The sequence below is a fragment of the Lathyrus oleraceus genome, chromosome 6 (genome assembly GCF_024323335.1).
Source record: "Lathyrus oleraceus cultivar Zhongwan6 chromosome 6, CAAS_Psat_ZW6_1.0, whole genome shotgun sequence".
Classification (NCBI taxonomy): domain Eukaryota; kingdom Viridiplantae; phylum Streptophyta; class Magnoliopsida; order Fabales; family Fabaceae; genus Lathyrus; species Lathyrus oleraceus.
In genome coordinates, this window is record NC_066584.1 from 504,844,534 (window position 1) to 504,864,886 (window position 20,353).

General features: G+C 41.9%; 1 protein-coding gene and 1 pseudogene across 1 annotated transcript; both read left to right on the forward strand.

Annotated features, from left to right (window-relative positions):
- Positions 1-220: 220 nt before the first annotated feature.
- LOC127092401 (LRR receptor-like serine/threonine-protein kinase ERL1) lies at positions 221-1,525 on the forward strand (annotated as a pseudogene).
- Positions 1,526-1,590: 65 nt separating this feature from the next.
- On the forward strand, positions 1,591-1,959 carry LOC127092402 (G2/mitotic-specific cyclin S13-6). The gene has a single exon (XM_051031262.1). The coding sequence runs from the start codon at positions 1,591-1,593 to the stop codon at positions 1,954-1,956; it is 366 nt and encodes a 121-aa protein (XP_050887219.1). The 3' UTR covers positions 1,957-1,959.
- Positions 1,960-20,353: the final 18,394 nt, after the last annotated feature.

Here is a 20,353-nt window from a genome sequence, read left to right on the forward strand (position 1 = left end):
TCGGTGCTCAAACGAAAATGTTAATCCTAATTTCCATATAGCATGAGAATCCTTTGATTTTGATGGATCACCTTCATTTCCTGAGTGCTTACTAATCTGGAAGACCTAAGTAATGGTTGTTATAACTTCTTCCTCATATGGTTTATATGCGATGGCGGCACAACCCGGCCTAACAGGAGCCATGTACAGCAGCCGCGAACTGGTGTCTCGGCTGCGTTTGTTGCAAGACTATTTTTGGAAGGGGGTTGTGTTATGAGAAGACTTATCTCCATTATGTTCTGATAAGCATGGTTTAGAGTGAAGCTCTATCATATCATCAAATGCAGGTTGAGAAGGAAGAGACACTAGAGAGAATTTGGTTTTCCAAAAGGCATGACCACAAAGCTCAGGCCACTGTATTCTTTCGGTTGGATCTCTGACCAACAGAGAATTAAGTAAATTGACAAAAGGCCGACTTGGATTTCCAGGGAGAGGTGGAGTCGGGTCTGAAATGATGGATTTTACAAGGTGAGATACAGGGGGCCTATCAAATAAAAGTTACTACAAGTGCCATGGCCTTGTTGTTAAAACAACATGCCATCCGGAGCAGCTCACCAACTGTTTCAGGCTTTCTCCCATGAACTTTTCTTATAACAACTTCACCGGAGTAGCTCCATCTTCTAAGAACTTCACGCGGTTCCCAGCTGACAGCTTCTTTGGGAATCCTTTATTATGTGGAAATTGGGTAGGATCCGTATGCCGTCCATATCTACCCAAAATTAAGAGGGATATTTTCTAGAGTTGCAGTTGCATGTCTCACTCTCGGTATCATCGTGTTACTGGCTATGGTTATTATTGCTATCTATAGATCCATCTAGTCAAAGCAGTTGTTGAAAGCACCTAGCATGTCCGACCCAGTGCCTCCCAAGCTTGTGGTTCTTCATATGGATTTGGCAATACACACTTTGGATGATATAATGAGAAGCACTGAAAATCTCAGTGAGAAATTTATCATAGGTTATGGTGCCTCTAGTACTGTATACAAGTGTGTCTTGAAAAATTCCCGACCGATTGCAGTCAAGCAGTTGTACAATCAGCATCCACACAGTTTAAGGGAATTCGAAACGGAACTTGTAACTATAGGCAGCATTAGACATAGAAATCTTGTCGTCTTGCATGGCTATTCCCTTACTCCTTATGCAAATCTCCTTTTTACGAGTACATGGCCGACGGCTCTCTTTGGGATCTTCTACATGGTCCGCTGAAGGTAAAACTTGATTGGGAAACACGGATGAGGATTGTTGTTAGAGTTGCTGAAGGACTTGCTTATCTTCACCATGACTGCAACCCTCAAATTGTTCACAGGGACATTAAGGCTTCAAATATTTTGCTGGATGAAAACTGTGAAGCTCATCCTTCTGATTTTGGCACTGCAAAATGCATCCCAGCCACAAAAACTCATGCCTCCAACTCTGAGATTTGTATTGGATGGAGGAATGCCAAGTTATTTGCTTGCAAAGGATTTAATTCTGCAAATTATTGGTGAAATATCTGTGGCCGGTGCAACTTACAAGTCTATGGAGTTTGTTGGCAATCGTTGAAAGTTTAACTATGGAAGAACGAATGAACATTGATGCAACTGACAAAGATAATGAATTGGCTGCAACTGAGTATATTGATGATATTTACAAGTTTTACAAACTCAGTGAAGATGACTGTCCTGTACATGATTACATGGTTTCACAGTCGGATATAAATGCTAAGATGAGGGCGATTCTTATTGATTGGTTGATTGAAGTTCATCGAAAATTCGAACTCATGCTAGAAACTTTCTATCTGACTCTTAACATAGTGGACCGATTCTTGTCCATGAAGGCTGTTCCTAGAAAGGAATTTCAGCTTGTTGGCATAAGCTCAATGCTTATTGCATCTAAATATGAAGAGATATGGGCACCAGAGGTTACAGATTTTGTATGAATATCATACATTGCTTATGTTAGAAAACCGGTTTTGGTTATGGAGAAAACAATCCTAGGAAACCAAGAATGTGATTAACAGCATTGCTTTGATTAATCCACATACCCTGAAATTCGGTTTCTTAGACGCTGATCAGTATTGGAGGACATCCTTTAAGTCCTTACTTACTAGCAGACAATTAGTCGAATATATTGTGTTGGATATTGAGCCTGTTTCATTTGAGGTCATCGTTGGTGACACGCCCGTCATAGGCGCTGGAACATATGCCAATGAGTTTTGTGCAGTTTCTGCAACAGGAATAAGTGAAGCAATAATCCACGCGATCGTAGCAAGAGATGTGGCTGCGATAATGGAATTCAAAGGCCTTTCGTTAAAGGAAGCTGCGGATTGTGTTGTACATGAGTGCACACCAAAAGGAGCTGTTGGTTTGGTTGTCGTATCTGTTTCAGGTGAAGTTGCGATGTCTTATAATACAACAGACTTGATTTTCTGAGACACCAAGTTTAGCTCCAGCGAAACCATAAAAAGATGTGAAAAATGATATAATAAGCCTCTTTGAGAAGAGCAACATTGTACCTCCCTCCTGCAAGCATCAAACAACACAGTTATATTTCTATAATCTTAGGGAAAGTGTATATGCTATTCAAGTGAAATACACTGCAGCAAGTAAGCTTCTTACTAGTAGTAAAAATTCTTGGAGTTGAAAAGGACAGAAGAGAGGGACCACCAACTGGGAATAAGGACAAACTTCCCAACCTCCGTACAGACACTTCCCACTACTCTGAGAAGACACAGAAACACAGCAGAGGAAAGAGATTAATGGCATATAAAAGGAGGATCACTGTTCACAAAAAAACCCTAGAGAACATTAGCGGCTACCATTCAGAAAAGAAGAAGAGAACATTAGCGGCTACTGTTAAAACAGCAAATCCCTAAGGAACTCCTTCGACGGCGAAACAGCAAAAAATCCCAACAACAGAGGAAACCATAAAGAAGAGAAAGAAAAGCCCTATCATGTTCTATGAAGCGGCGCTCTTAATCAAAATTCCACCGAAGTTCCTTTAAATCTTTCTTGACAGCGAACGAGAAGAGTTTACCTACATTCGTCGGTCGAGCTCGCCGCAACCAATTAGCTTCCTTTCCGAACATTATTTCTATGTTTCGATTCTGCTTTGCATCCTTCTGAGGGAACCATGGTTGTTGTTCCAATTTGTTTTCATTTAGCAATATTGTTGCCTGTTTGTTTGTGATAATATCTTGCTGTAAATCTTTAATGTTCAAAATGGAAAGAAATCTCCGTGCGTTAAGATGAGCTTGTTTGAGTTATACTACTGTTTTAAACTTTGTGTTTTATTTAAAAGGCTTGGTTTTTTTTATGTTATGTATTAGTGCTTGAGACTATATGATAAGGATACCTGTCTGGTGGAGTTGGTAAAGGAATGCTTTGGCAAACCCTTGGTTTAGGTTCAATACTTGTGGGCGCCATATTTGATTTTACAACATTTTTAATTTCTTTTTAATACCCCTTTTATTTATTTTAATTGTTAAATATCGATTTTAATTTATAGATTCAACAATTTCCATGTTGTTATCTATGATTATTTTTATCGATACATTGATAGTATTTCGCCGCGTTTTGATTAATCACATATGACATTTCGATTGTTGTCAACATGTGCAAACCGGCTTTGGGCACATTATTTAGGTTTTGTGTGTCCCTCAATTTTCATCCGTGCAAATCCCGATCGTACCTTTTTTCGATTTAATTTTTAAGCGTGTTGTAAATATAACTTGTTGTGTTATTTATTTTCTCCACATGGCTTACTCTTGGGCCTTCTTACAATGAGACAATTCTCTTGCACTTACACTCATACATTGTATTATTTGTTGTTTGGTCCCGATTTAATTATTTCATGACTTTGAATCCCCATTTGACAAAATGTACCCCATTCCCCCGATGTGTAATAATTTTGTACTGTTTTATTTCTTTATTTGTTTGCCTGTTTAGTTAGCGACTAACACAAGAATAAAATCAACCATTTCCAAAAATATCAAAAAATAAGACTCGATCCAACGTCGAGTATTTTCTCAATAAACAAATAAATTCATTTCTTTTTTCCCGTTCTATTCCATTCCTTTCAAACTTTCATCAAACGCTTGATCCAACATCAAGCCATTTCTCATAATAAAAACTCAAAAAATATTAATTCCTATCTAAACACTTTTCAATAAAGATGGAAATGGAACGTGGTGTATACCGCGCACTCCTGAGACTAGGATTCGAGATGGATATCTCGTCGATCCTAGCTCTCGCCATCATCCAAATTTATCTATTCTGTTTATCTCAAACACTCATTCAAATCTTTCTCAATCGCTCATTAAATGGTTGATCTAATGTCAAGTCATTTTCATAACAAAAACTCAAAAATACCTAATTCCATTATTAAACACTTTTCAATAAAGATGGAAATGGAACATGGTGTATACCATGCACTCCTGAGATTAAGATTCGAGGCGGATGCCTCGCCTATCTTAACTCTCGCCATCATTTAAAATTGTCAATGCGGTTTCTTCAAACCCTTTCTCAATCAAACCTCAAAACACTTAATTCTTATTAAACACTTTTGCAAATAAGATGGAAATGGAACATGGTGTATACCACGCACTCCTGAGACTAGGATTCGAGATGGATATCTCGCTCATCCAAGTTCTCACCATTACTCAAAACACATCAAACCAAACAATTTCTTTTTCTCGCCGCCGTGCGATTAACCCTTCAAACCTTTTCTCAAACGAAAGGTACTTTGTTTCAAAACAATGCAAGGCAATGTTTTTCCACCTGTTTTGGGTAGTCCAACAATGTTTTCGTCGGTTTGACACAAAGTAGCTTTCGCTAAAATCGACCAACAAACAAACATTTTTCTACCCAGAACTACGTAAGCCTTGATTTCTCTGTTGAGATACGTAGGAGCAGGATTTGTAAATCTTGTCAGGCCCACTAATAAAAAACTTAGGTTTAGTCCTTTGTCAAAAAGTCCAAAAACATTTCTTCTCTCTTCTATTCTTTATTTCCCACCTAATAACTTGAAAAGCCTAACATTTCAAACTAACATTAACGCGCACAATTGACCTAATGGTTCCCGTTGAGTACAACAGACGTGAGAGGTGCTAATACCTTCCCCTTGCGTAATCGACTCCCGAACCCTGATTTGGTTGCGACGGCCAATAATCATTGTCGTTTTTTTCCTTGGGTTTTATCGATATTTCCCCTTTCCTTTTTAGGAATAAATAAAGTTCGGTGGCGACTCTGTTCAGTCCATCATTGCAAGCGTGCGATTGCGTTTCGCTAGGTCGTATTCCCATATTTTTCATATGAGGTACGATAAGGATGTAGTGCGAAAGTCGTTCAAATGCAAGATTTGATTCGATTGTTCCGCGATACTACACTCATAAGAGTCTCTCTTGAGAATATTTTTGGAATACGAGTAGTCGTTTCTCCGCTAATATCCGAAAGATGGGATGATGACTATGGGAACCTCTTGTAGAACATGTTTGGCAGGTTTAAACCCTAGTACATTCCCTTTGGGTGGTTCTTAACCGAGACTCCATGCTCGTGACTTGCAACAAACCCTTTATTTATGGTTGATCCGTTCATGTATCCTTAATATCAATGGAACTTGGGTGTTGATGAGGTGTAAACCACAATCCACCAAAATGGATGATTGATATTAAGGATGCTATGATCCATACCATGACCTTTGTTTGGTGCGCTTTGCTTGATCCTTGAGTGTGATTGTTGAATTCATGCATTCATGCACCCATTTGCATCCATATCATCAATAATGAAGAAAATTTTCAAGGAACTTAAAGGGGTTTATTTGCAAAATTTTCAGACATGGAAAGACAACGAAGGAATACAAAGAAGTACAGTTTCAGACAACCAGATTTGAAAGAGTTAAGGAATTTGACATCCTATGTATTAGATCCCTTGGGTTTCAAGGCTCGTTTTGGGAAGCTTCTTCCTCTTCTGACTACTCAGGTGGGCGAAGGGTTGATGAGTGTATTGGTGCAGTTTTACGATCCCTTGTACCGTTGCTTCACGTTTCCGGATTTCCAGCTTTTGCCTACACTTGAGGAGTATGCCTACCTTGTGGGTATACCTATTCTAGACCAGTTGCCATTCAGTGGATTAGAGAGTATTCCCACTTCTCAAGAGATAGCAGACATGTTGCACATAGATGAATCTTTGGTTGGTGCTCATATAACTCCCAAAGGTGGAATTCAAGGTCTCCCTTTTGAGTTCCTCATTGCTCAGGCTACTATGTATGGGAAGGCCATGAGTGAGGATGCCTTTGAAGCCATATTTGTACTTCTCATTTATGGATTGGTATTGTTCCCCAACATCGACAAGTTTGTGGATGTGAATGCTATTAGGATCTTCTCTACTCTTAATCCCGTTCTGACTCTGTTGGGTGATACCTATTTTTCTTTGCATATGAGGAATTCAAAGGGTGGTGGTGCCATTGTGTGTTGTTTGCCTCTGTTGTATAAGTGGTTTATTTCTCACTTACCGCAGACGGTCGCTTTCAAGGAGAACAAGGGATGTCTACGGTGGTCCACGAGACTTATGTCTCTCACTAATGATGATATCTCTTGGTACAACCGTGTGTATGATGGTGTGCAGATTATTGACTCTTGTGGTGAATTCTCCAATGTACCTCTTCTTGGTACGTGTGGTGGGATTAACTACAACCCTGTTTTGGCACGTCGTCAGCTTGGGTTCCCCCTAAAGAGTAAACCTAATAACATTCTGTTAGAGGGTGTGTTCTTCCAGGAGGGTAAAGATCCCCAAGGCTTGAAGGGCAGAATGGTTCGCGCTTGGCGCAAGATTCATAGGAAAGGAAGGAAGGACTTGGGTCCTAAGAATTGCGTCGCTTTGGAACCTTACACTGCTTGGGTTAGGAAGAGAGCGTCCGAGTATCTCATGCCTTACGAGTATCCAAGACCTACACCTTTGGTTATGGCTGGGCCTTCAACCCTTCCTAACCAAGGAGTAGAGGAGTTGAGAGACGAAGACCGATCACGTGCTTGGATCCGTGAAAGGGAGGAGTTGCTTCAGCAGATCAAGGAAAAGGATGCTTTGATAGAGTTCCTCGAACATCAGGTTATTGATGATCCTAATGATGCATGGACTTCTCTACTTCCTCAGTCTTCCAAGTTTTGGAAGAGGAAGTACGACCGACTCGCCAAGGAGAAGGCATATATGGAGGCAGCCTACGAGAGGGAGGTGAAGAGGCTTCGTGCATCCTATCTTCCTGTGTCCCGAACTTTAGATGATTGTTTCTAGGGATCCATAGGATGATTATTTTCCTTTTCTCCTATATATGGTTGACAATGTTGTACTTCTTTTCCCCGATATTATTTGATGAGATATTTCCATATGTGATAAATGTTTAATATTTCCAAAATTTGCGAATAAAACCCTAAAGTTCCTTTGGAAATAAAAAAAAAACATATGCACGAGCATTGCATGCATCATGTGCATAAGCAGGTTTTGTTCCTGGCTTCTTGTCCTGTGGTTTAACTATGTGTTCTTCATTTATTTTGAAGACAAGCTGACTCACCGGTACTACACGAGAGCCAACATTTCGAGACTGATGGATCATCTGGAATAAGAGAACCGCGAGCTGAAAGAGGAAGTGGCCAGATTAAGTGCCTTGATGGAGTCATTCATGGCTGCCCAAAGCCAGTCTTCTCCGACACCTTCAACTCCTCCCTAGAGGACAGTCATCTCTGAGATTGTCTCCTCGATTGTGCCTGCAGCCAGTGCATACTTTGCTCCAACGGCATTCCCGTGGGGGATGCCTCCCAATTTCATGCCCGAGGGTCCTGCTCCCACCTTTGCTTCTATGCCGGCATCTAGCCCGGTCCTTGTTGTTCCTCCTCCTGTCGTGCACACTATGCCCAGGGTAGACGACACCATCTATCATTCTGAGCCATCTGAAGGCCCAGATGTCTATGAGAAGATGGACGCTATGAACGATCAATTTCTTGAGCTTCGCAAGGAATTGAAAACTCTCAGAGGAAAGGATCTTTTCGGCAAGCCTGCTGTCGAACTTTGCTTGGTCCCCAATGTGAAGATCCCTGTGAAACTTAAGGTCTCTGACTTTGAAAAATACAAGGGAAATACTTGTCCTCTCAGCCACCTGGTTATGTATGCCATGAAGATGTCAACTCAGACCGACAATGACCAATTGCTCATCCACTACTTTCAGGACATTCTGTCCGGTGCCACTCTACGTTGGTACATGGGTTTAGACAGCGCAAACATCCGATCCTTCAACAATCTTGGCGAGGCCTTCGTCAAGCAGTACAAGTACAATGTGGATACGGCTCCCGATAGGGATCAATTGAGGGCCATGTCCCAGAAGGACAAGGAAACATTTAAAGAGTACGCCCAAAGGTGGCGAGAGTTAGCAGCACAGATCGTGCCTCCGCTAGAAGAGAAAGAGATGACTAAGATCTTTTTGAAGACCTTAAGTTCTTTTTATTATGAGCGGATGATTGCTAGCGCTCCTTCTGACTTCACCGAGATGGTGAATATGGGGATGCGTCTAGAAGAAGGGGTTAGAGAAGGACGTCTGACTAGAGAAGAAGGCTCTTCTACCAAACATTATGGGTCGTTTGCGAAGAAGAAAGATGGAGAGGCACATGCTGTGACCTCCCATGTAAAACCAAGAAGACCCTCTGTGAGGAGGAAGACCGTGCGTCCCTCCGGTAACCAGCACCAGGTGGCTCACATAGCACCTGTTTTCAGAGACAATCAGCAGTACCAGCAACACAACACCAATCAACAACCACATCCGCAATATCAACATCAACAGCACCGTCCGCAACAGCAGGCCTACCTGCCTCGAAACAGTAATCAAACCAGCACAAGTTACGAGAGGAAAAGGGTCACCTTCGATCCTATTTCGATGACGTATGCAGAGTTATATCCCTCTTTGATTGAGAGGAAGTTGATTACTCCGCGAGACCCACCGGCTATACCTGCTAACCCCCAGTGGTGGTATAAGCTCGAATTACACTGTGTTTACCATTCTGGTGCTCCAGGCCACGACGTGGAGAATTGTTACCCTTTGAAGACCAAGGTTCAAGACCTTGTGAGGTGTGGCATTCTGTGTTTTGAGGACGTAGGTCCTAACGTGAAGAAGAACCCATTGCCCGAGCATGGGAAATCTGTCAACATGGTCCAGGGCTGCCCTGGCAAATACAAAGTCAAATATGTCAGTGTCATACGGTGAACTGACTTGGGGTGTTTTGCTTTTAATCACAATGTCACGGATAGCAAGAGTCGCCACCGACTTTTCTTTTATCCAATAAGGAAAGGAGGAAAAGAACAGGAAAGACCTTAATCAGATTTTGGGTTCGGGAGGTACATTATACAAAGGGAAGGGGTTAGCACCCTTTGTATCCATGGTTATCCATGGGCTCTTAATTGCTGGATCACTTATGTTTTTGTCTGAAAAGGTGTTGGTGAATTGCTTAGAAAATGTTTTGAAAAGAGAGTTTAACTTTGTAATGATTCTCGTGCGAATGTATACAAAGTATTTATCTCATTTAATTTTGAAACGGTTTAGAAAAATATAGCTTGGTAATGATTCTCGTGTGAATGTATACCAAATGGTGATTTTCTAGTAGATGTTTTGTAAAGTGTGATGTATGAAAAATGTTTTAGGTTGCGGGCCAGCAATTAAAAGTTATACCTACCCAAGGTCTTTATGGACGTTTCCTATTCTTATGAGGGTAAAACCGTCCTTACTATTGAGAAGTAAGTAGTTTTATCCTTTGGATGTAAAAGGGTCATCGTAAGGTCATAACTGGTCATTGAAGGCAACATTTGTAAGGATACCTTAGCATTCGAAGGGACGATCATCATTTAACCGTAGGCTACATCGAAAGGGTCATCGAGGGACAAAATCATATATTCGAAGGCAACATCCGAGGGACTATGATTTATTTTATGATGATTTAATCGAAGGGTCATTGCTAAGGGTATCCCCACATTCGCGGGACATGACCGTAATATAGTAATACCTTAGGGCAGCAAAGAGAGGTCCGAGATCACATATTTAAAGGCCGTGTTTTACAATTAATTAGGCAATTAGGATGAATCTCCACATTAAAATCAATACATTAAAATCAGCCAAGTAATTGAGGGTGGATCTCCATATTAAAATTAATACATTAAAATTAATTAGGTAATTTAGGGTGAAACTCCACAAGAGTATCCCACAAATAAAGTGGAATATCTATCAAGCTATCTTTCCCGGCGATGTGTGAACCTTTGCAAAACTCAGCAAACATGTCAGAATACCAAATCAGGGTGCAATCGAGAGTTACACCACAAATGAAATCACAACAGCAATAGGGTCAGATAAACAATGCATGGCTATGATAAAAACATGATAGATGAGCAAAAGTCAGAGCAGAAAAGTCGGCTACTGTTGCGTTCGCTCCTGCCTCGCCTAGCGAAGGCTTAGCGAACACTCGCTGCATGCTCGCTTAGCGATGTGCTAGCGAGCGGCTGCGGATTCCGGTTTTGATAATAGCACAATGGCAGCAGGCTTCACACCTTATCGCACTCATTACAGAGATCATGTGGTTAGACACTCAGATGTTCATACATACTTAAATTCACATGCAAAACTTAAGATAGTTTCATAAATTCAATCATAATACCATATGCAAATTAAGAATATAAGTCGGTAATAGCAATGCAAACCTGTTTGTAATCGAATTGTGACCTTGAATTGGCCGACCGGATTGAATTGGGCGGAGGTAAACTTTGGTGCCGTTGAGCGGCCGTCAGGGTTTTCTTCACTCCAACTTCTCTGGGCTATTCTCCAGGGTTTCTATGCCAGGGTTTCCGTCCGTCGTTGTCTGTCCTCTTTCGTGACTGAAGCTTGGCTATTTATAATGCTCTTGTTGTGACCTAATGGGCTCAGAATGAAGCCCAAAAATTCTGACATTTGCAGACTTCGCTAGGCGAAGGATATGCTCGCCTAGCGAGCAGGCCATCTGTGACCTAATGGGCTCAGAATGAAGCCCAATAATCCTGGTATTCGCAAGCTTCGCTAAGCGAAGGAGCTGCTCGCCTAGCGAGCAAGCTAGTTTGGGCCTTTTTCTGGATTGGGCCTGTTATGAGCTGGGCTTTTGTTCCTTTAAGGTCAATGCCTTGAAAAATAAGTTGGAGTACCTTAAAAAATGCCTTGTAATATGAACGGGCAAATTTTGGGGTATGACAACTGCCCCTGTTCAATATTCTTGAACCGAGAGAGTTAGAATGGTATGTATGCCATCCGCGGTCTGGAGGTGGAAGATTATTGAACACTTAGAATGCCCCAAGAATTTGCACTTGTTAAATAGTCTTGATGGAGATGGGCTTAAAGATGCCGTTTAGGAAGTTCGATGATGAGAGCTTCAGATTGTGTCGTACGTTAGACGATATCTGAAGACAGGGGTATCATACCGGGTCATACGTTAGACCGTACAGTGAGTCGCCCATTAGGCTGTCGACTTCGCTGGGGAGTCGGAGTGTGTTATATACTGCTGGGGATAAAGGATCAGGGTGGATCGTACGCTAGACCGCATCTGAATAGTAGAATGAGTTGTCCATTAGGCGGGTGACTTCACTGGGGATGAGAGATCAGAGTGGATCGTACGCTAGATCGTATCTGAGTTGCAGAATGAGCCGTCCGTTAGGCTGTAAAGGTCAGAATAAATCGTACATTAGATCGTATCTGAGTTGCAGAAGGTGCCGTCCGTTAGGCTGTATCTAACGAAAAGTAGTCGTATGCTAGACTACACCTCGGGATGTACCATACGCTAGGTAGTATCTGAGGAGTGAAGATCCGAATGGGTCGTACGCTAGACCGTCTCTGAGCAGCAGAACGAACCGTCCGCTAGGTTGCATCTGATGATGAAGGGGGTAGTCATACGCTAGACTACACTTCAGAAATGTACCGTACGCTAGGTAGCATCTGAGGAGATGAACATCCGAATGGGTCGTAAGCTAGACCGTCTCTGAGCAGCAGAACGAACCGTCCGCTAGGTTGCATCTGATGATGAAGGGGGTAGTCATACGCTAGACTACACTTCAGAAATGTACCGTACGCTAGGTAGCATCTGAGGAGATGAACATCCGAATGGGTCGTACGCTAGACCGTCTCTGAGCAGAATGAGTCGTCCGTTAGGCTGAATCTGATGACGAAAAGGGGGGTAGTCACACGCTAGACTACACTTCAGAAATGTACCGTACGCTAGGTAGCATCTGAGAACTTGAAGATCCAAATGGGTCGTACGCTAGACCGTCTTGGAGTTGTTGAAGGTCAGAATGGATTGTACGCTTGATCGCATCTGAGTTGAAGGAGTCATATGTTGAGCTGAATCAGAATGAATCGTACGCTAGGCTATATCTGATAGTATTTGTATATGTTGTATTTGCAATAAATGTCTGGGATGGGCTTATAGATGCCATCGTTAGGAGGATGTCAGAATGATTGTTGACATGGAGTATATCTGAAAGATGTAGTTGAATCCTGAATGTAATTGATAAAGATGTCCGTCTGAGTGGATCTTTGTTTTGACTGTATCAGGAGGATAATTAACCTGAAAAAGAAAGTTAGCTTCATGCCATGTCATGATGCATGAGATGTTTTATGCTTCTGAAACTAAATGCGAACAATGTATGCATGCGTATGTTGTGAAATGATGTAATGAATGCATGAGGAAGGTTCTTCCCGGGGACTCTACTAGGGAAATAAATCTCAGTCTTCTGGTCGGAGATGTTTGTATTGATGACCCTTTCTTAGCTGGGGGTACTTGATTTCCGTCTGATGGTAGAAATATTCAACAGAGCCTGGCTGGGGATGGAAGAGATGACCAGTCCGTCTAGTGATGCCATTCTCTTCTGGGGAATAGCTGGCTTTTGTTGGGGAATAGGATTAGCAGCCGGATTCATTGGAAAGCATGGTTAGACCTTCTCCTCGATCCTGAAGTCTGTTAGTAATTGCTATCGCTATTTTATGCATGTATTTTTGATAAACCTCAATCATATTCAAATGCATATATTAATTCAAACTAAATAAACGGACGTTTACGCAAACAAACCAGAGGAATTAAAACAACAGCGTTTTTTTTGGAAATAAAATTGTATTAATTCTGACGGAGAGCCTATAAACAGGCAATGTGGAGACAGAAGTCCTAGTAAGAGGAAATTGTCAAGAAACAAAGAGAAAGCTATGCAGAAAAGTCCTATTGATTTTAATTCCACTACTGTCATTATGTCTTCAAGCCTCTCATCTCCTGCTGTCGGATAAAGGTGATTAGCTTGTTCAGTCCTTCGAACTTGGGTGAAGCTGACCGAGAACGGGACATGGTCATACGCTTTAATCCCTAATTTTTGCCTGGACCGCCTTTTCAGGTTTTCAGTCCACCAGGATACCCTTTTTTGCCCAAGCCGCCTTTTCAGGTTTTCGACTTGCCAGGTGTACATGCGTAGTATTTTTTTTAACTATGTCCGTGTTCACGGGATGCGGGGATTCTTCGTCATCCATTGTAGCAAGTATCATGGCTTCACCAAAGAATACCTTCCTAACTACCAATGACCCTTTGTATGTGGGGGTCCATTTGCCTCTAGAATCACCTTGTGGTGGAATGATACGCTTTATTACCAAGCCGCCACTTCGGAATTATGGTGTTTTATTTTGAACTGCGTGCAGAGTTCAGTAATCATCTTGTTGTTCAAATTAGCACCATTATCAGTGATAGCTCTTTCAGGAGACAGCAGGTCTCTCAAATGTATATTTGATAAGATTCATCTTAGGAATCAATAAAGTGGTATGATCCAACATATACTGTCTCAGTCGGCGAGCAGCCCAAGCCAAAGCACAACAAGCTTTCTCGAGCTATGAGTATCTTGTTTCACAGTCGGTACCTTTTTGCTAAGGTGGTATATTGCATGCTCTTTTCGACCAGATTCGTCATGTTGCCCCAGCATACACCCCATTGAATTTTCTAACACGGTCAAATACATGATTAGAGGTCCTCCTTCAATTGGTGGCATCAGAAATGGAGGTTCTTGGAGATACTTCTTGACTTTGTCAAAAGCCTTTTGATATTCATCATTTCGTATTGTCTCCTGATTTTTCCTCGGTAATTTTCTTGTCCACTTCAGTACCCAGATTTACAATTTCACTTGATTCCTCATGCGGCTGTATAGTCTTTTTCCTTCTAGCGGTAGTCTGGCAAGTTCTCGGGTACTTCACAATCTTCCTCACTTCCATCCTTGGCTTGGTAGATCGGATTTTCAAAGTCATAATGAACAGTAGCAGAATTACTATCAATAGGATCCAGAGTGGATATGGATTTGCGATTTGTTACGTGAGTGTGTGTAAGAATACATAGCTTTTTTTTAAGATGACAGGAAAGATAAAGAGCGCAATATTTGAATGCAAAAAGTCCATTGATTCATTGAATGTGAATATGCTTATGAAAATGACAAAACCCTTAACAGATTAGCTATTGTGCCCTAGGCCTAGACACAATGCTCTAACATGCTAAAATAGTAATAACAATTACTCCTGACTAAAGGAAATCGGGATAGTGTCTTCAGCCTTCCAATTATTGAGTCTGTCACCAATTGTTGGGAAAATCCCGCTATCCAAGTCATAATCGTTATCAGCATCTTCTACAGCATTAACAGTCTTGTCATGATTAGACAGAGGAGCATTGATGACATTAGGAGTCTCCGGAGGATCAGAGGTAGTCGCCTGTATCTTTCCACTTCGAATGCCACTTTCAACATGTTCACCTGTTAATATAAGTTCAGTGAAACCCAATGAGGAACTCCTCAATAGATGGTTGTAGAATGGGCCAGTCAGTGTGCTCATGAACATATCCACTAATTCTCGATCAGTCATAGGGGGTTTGACTCTGCCAGCCAAATCTCTCCATTTCTGAGCATATTCTTTGAAGCTTTCTTTAGATCCCATAGTCATATTCTGCAACTGTAGCCGGGTAGGCGCTAGTTCAGAGTTATACTGGTAGTGTTTGTAGAAAGCTGTCGCTAAATCAATCCAGGTGCGGATGTCAGAGCTCTCGAGCTGATAGTACCATTCTAACTGTGTGCCAGACAGACTCTCTTGGAAGAAATGGATCCATAGTTTCCTATTGGTGGTATACGGCTGAATCTTTCTCACATAAGCTCTTAGATGCATCTGAGGACAAGATGCCCCATCGTACTTAGTGAAAGCGGGGACCTTGAATTTGCGGGGAATGACCACACCAGAGACCAGACCTAAGCTTTCGAGATCCAGACTGGGCGCCTTCTGACCCTCCATAGCTAGCATACGTTCTTCCAGCGACTGGTACTTATCATCTTTTGGAGAGTACTGTTCGTTCTCATAATCTTCATCGTCGTCCTCAGGGTTGAAGAGATCAACATTCTCCTCTTCTGAATCATTTTCTGTCTCCTCCTCTTGATCCTTCGGGATTCTAATCTTGACTCCTGTGGTCTGTCCTTTAAGCCGTCTTCCCGGGTTGATGTAACTCACAGGTTTCTTGTCTTTCTTCTCAAGCAATAGAGCCTTCAGTTCCTCCTGCCCCTTGGATAAGTTCAAGATCATCTTCTGGAGTTGAGCATTCTGAGCATGGAGATCTTTGACAGTTTGTTCGAGGTCCATTTTTCTGTTTGGAGGAAAACCGTGAGAACATTGATCCCTTTAGAGTACCTGTTATGCAATGTTATGTCATGCTATGCAATGTATGAAATGTTTTCAATGTTTAAAGTCCTTGAAATGGTTAGTACAATGCCATGATGTCATGATGTTATGATGTTATGATGTTATGACGTTAAGTAAATAACAAGCACACACAAGTCACACAACCATCATTCCTAAGTTTTAAGGCTTGCATGAGTTCCATAGGTAAGTACCCTCCCCACTGAAGTTTGGTCGGTTCAACCTGTCCTAGAATAGTAACCGGGTTCTAGAAGGATCTCAAATCATCGACCTTTCCTTAAGTCCACTTCAGTGCAACACCAAGTGGTTAACCGAAGCTTCCCTAAAGTCCAATCTCAAAGAGTGTAGTATCGAGTCTCAACCAACCCCAGTCGGAACCGAAGTCAGTTATCTCACTACTTTCTAATGGCCAGGATGAGTCAATTAGGGTTCTAAAGGTCTGGTTAATGCTTTGATGACACCACGCGGAAGCCAAATTTTTCCTCAAGTAAACATGAGGAACATCAGGACAACCAAAGTGTCACATTAACCGTAGCCATCATTTTAACCATTCTAGTATACGCCGGATAGTCGCGATGATCTATTGCTACTTACCTAAGGTACACTAGATCCGGGTGTAGGATCTTTCACTCAAGCATAGGATACCCAAGCAATCCCTTAAAAGTAAATCAGACAATTCAAATAAGTGATCTTGTTTTTTTTTTTTAGGTAACCTCTCTTTGTATCCCCAGCAGAGTCGCCAGTTCTGTCATACGGTGAACTGACTTGGGGTGTTTTGCTTTTAATCGCAATGTCGCGGATAGCAAGAGTCGCCACCGACTTTTCTTTTATCCAATAAGGAAAGGAGGAAAAGAACAGAAAAGACCTTAATCAGATTTTGGGTTCGGGAGGTACATTATACAAAGGGAAGGGGTTAGCACCCTTTGTATCCATGGTTATCCATGGGCTCTTAATTGCTGGATCACTTATGTTTTTGTCTGAAAAGGTGTTGGTGAATTGCTTAGAAAATGTTTTGAAAAGAGAGTTTAACTTTGTAATGATTCTCGTGCGAATGTATACAAAGTATTTATCTCATTTAATTTTGAAATGGTTTAGAAAAATATAGCTTGGTAATGATTCTCGTATGAATGTATACCAAGTGGTGATTTTCTAGTAGATGTTTTGTAAAGTGTGATGTATGAAAAATGTTTTAGGTTGCGGGCCAGCAATTAAAAGTTATACCTACCCAAGGTCTTTATGGACGTTTCCTATTCTTATGAGGGTAAAACCGTCCTTACTATTGAGAAGTAAGTAGTTTTATCCTTTGGATGTAAAAGGGTCATCGTAGGGTCATAACTGGTCATTGAAGGCAACATTTGTAAGGATACCTTAGCATTCGAAGGGACGATCATCATTTAACCGTAGGCTACATCGAAAGGGTCATCGAGGGACAAAATCATATATTCGAAGGCAACATCCGAGGGACTATGATTTATTTTATGATGATTTAATCGAAGGGTCATTGCTAAGGGTATCCCCACATTCGCGGGACATGACCGTAATATAGTAATACCTTAGGGCAGCAAAGAGAGGTCCGAGATCACATATTTAAAGGCCGTGTTTTACAATTAATTAGGCAATTAGGATGAATCTCCACATTAAATCAATACATTAAAATCAGCCAAGTAATTGAGGGTGGATCTCCATATTAAAATTAATACATTAAAATTAATTAGGTAATTTAGGGTGAAACTCCACAAGGGTATCAAACAAATAAAGTGGAATATCTATCAAGCTATCTTTCCCGGCGATGTGTGAACCTTTGCAAAACTCAGCAAACATGTCAGAATACCAAATCAGGGTGCAATCGAGAGTTACACCACAAATGAAATCACAACAGCAATAGGGTCAGATAAACAATGCATGGCTATGATAAAAACATGATAGATGAGCAAAAGTCAGAGCAGAAAAGTCGGCTACTGTTGCGTTCGCTCCTGCCTCGCCTAGCGAAGGCTTAGCGAACACTCGCTGCATGCTCGCTTAGCGATGTGCTAGCGAGCGGCTGCGGATTCCGGTTTTGATAATAGCACAATGGCAGCAGGCTTCACACCTTATCGCACTCATTACAGAGATCATGTGGTTAGACACTCAGATGTTCATACATACTTAAATTCACATGCAAAACTTAAGATAGTTTCATAAATTCAATCATAATACCATATGCAAATTAAGAATATAAGTCGGTAATAGCAATGCAAACCTGTTTGTAATCGAATTGTGACCTTGAATTGGCCGACCGGATTGAATTGGGCGGAGGTAAACTTTGGTGCCGTTGAGCGGCCGTCAGGGTTTTCTTCACTCCGACTTCTCTGGGCTATTCTCCAGGGTTTCTATGCCAGGGTTTCCGTCCGTCGTTGTCTGTCCTCTTTCGTGACTGAAGCTTGGCTATTTATAATGCTCTTGTTGTGACCTAATGGGCTCAGAATGAAGCCCAAAAATTCTGACATTTGCAGACTTCGCTAGGCGAAGGATATGCTCGCCTAGCGAGCAGGCCATCTGTGACCTAATGGGATCAGAATGAAGCCCAATAATCCTGGTATTCGCAAGCTTCGCTAGGCGAAGGAGCTGCTCGCCTAGCGAGCAAGCTAGTTTGGGCCTTTTTCTGGATTGGGCCTGTTGTGAGCTGGGCTTTTGTTCCTTTAAGGTCAATGCCTTGAAAAATAAGTTGGAGTACCTTAAAAAATGCCTTGTAATATGAACGGGCAAATTTTGGGGTATGACAGTCAGTCATATTCGACAATCTCTGGTCGAGATACATCGTTTGCTATGCGAGTATAGTCATTATGAACATGACCATGATAGATGCTGAGTTTGTTCTCTCAATCAACGAGGTTGTCGCCAGGTGCGCAAAGATGTTCAGGAAATGTTGGATGAAGGAGTCATTGAGATCCTTCAAAACAGAAATGTTGACGAAGATGCTGACAAAGTCAATGTGTTTTCTCCGGTGTTCCGGATCCCTGAGCCTGTTATCATCAAGTATGATGGTAGCAAGCAGAAGGTTTCTCCCGCATTAACCATCAAGCCAGTCGGACCAGTGCCGTACTCTTCCAAAAAAGAAATTCCCTATCGTTACAATGTTGTCACGGTAGAAGATGGGAAAGAAGTGTCCTTACCATCTTCCTCTGTTATTAACATTGCGGATGTTAGTGGTTTGACCCGCAGTGGTCGTGTATTTTCAGCGCCCTCAAGGCCCCAAGCTAATGCTGATTCTGTTGAACGCCCGATTGGGAATGCGGTGAGCAATCCGAATCCGGCACCTGTTGCTAAGCCCTCCTCTACATTGATAACTCCTACTTCTGTTGGCCCAAGTGGCAATATGAAAGAAGACTGTGATGAGATGTTGAAGCTCATTAAGAGAAGCGAGTACAATGTTGTAGACCAGCTTCTACAAACGCCATCCAAGATATTGGTGTTATCCTTACTTTCGAATTTAGAACCACACCGAGAGGCTCTGCAGAAGGTTTTGGATGTGGCATATGTGGATCACGATGTCACGATAGAACAATTCGATAGCATTGTTGCAAACATTACTGCTTGTAACAACTTGAGTTTCTGTGACTCTGATCTCCCCGAGGAGGGAAGAGACCACAACTTGGCATTACACATATCTATGGGTTGCAAAGACGACGCCATGTCCAATGTGCTGGTGGACACTAGGTCATCACTAAACGTATTTCCGAAAACCACTCTCTCAAAACTATCATATCAGGGGCCTCCCATGAGGCAGAATGGAGTAGTTGTGAAGGCTTTCGATGGGTCTCGCAAAACTGTGATCAGGGAAGTTGATCTCCCAATCAAGATCGGACCAAGTGATTTCCAGATTACCTTCCAGGTTATGGACATTCACCCATCGTATAGCTGTCTCTTAGGTAGACCATGGATTCACGAAGCAGGCGCCGTGACATCCACCCTACACCAGAAATTGAAATTTGTGAAGAATAAGAAACTGGTAGTGGTAGGGGAGAAAAGGCTCTCCTGGTTAGCCACTTGTCTTCCTTCTCATACATAGATGCTGAGGATGAAGTTGGAACCCCTTTCCAAGCTTTATCTGTTGCTGAGCCTATTGAGAAGAGAACTCCTTCATTTGCTTCCTATAAAGATGCAAAGTTGGCCATTAAGCGTGGCGTAACCGCTGGTTTAGGGAAGATGATTGAGCTAGAAGACAACAAGTCTCGGGCTGGCATAGGTTATTCGTCTGGGGTTTTCAACACGCAAGGGCTGTTCAAGAGTGGAGGTTTCATCCACACTGGTCAAGATGAGGAGGCTGCTGCCATCTTGGGAGACGAAGAGGATTCTGGCAATTTCGTCATCCTTGGGGGAATCTGCAATAATTGGGTCGTTGTGGATATTCCAACAGTTATCCATAAGTCAAAGTAATGTTCACCGTGTTTAAAAACCCTCCTCCCATGCCAAAAGGAGGAGTGATGACATTGTTGGCGCATTAATACAATGATATTTTCATTCAATAAATTCATGTTAAATGTTTGTTTTTCCAATTATTTCCCCTTTTTGCTTTTGCATGAAATTGGTGATCACATAAAACCTAAAAATAAGAA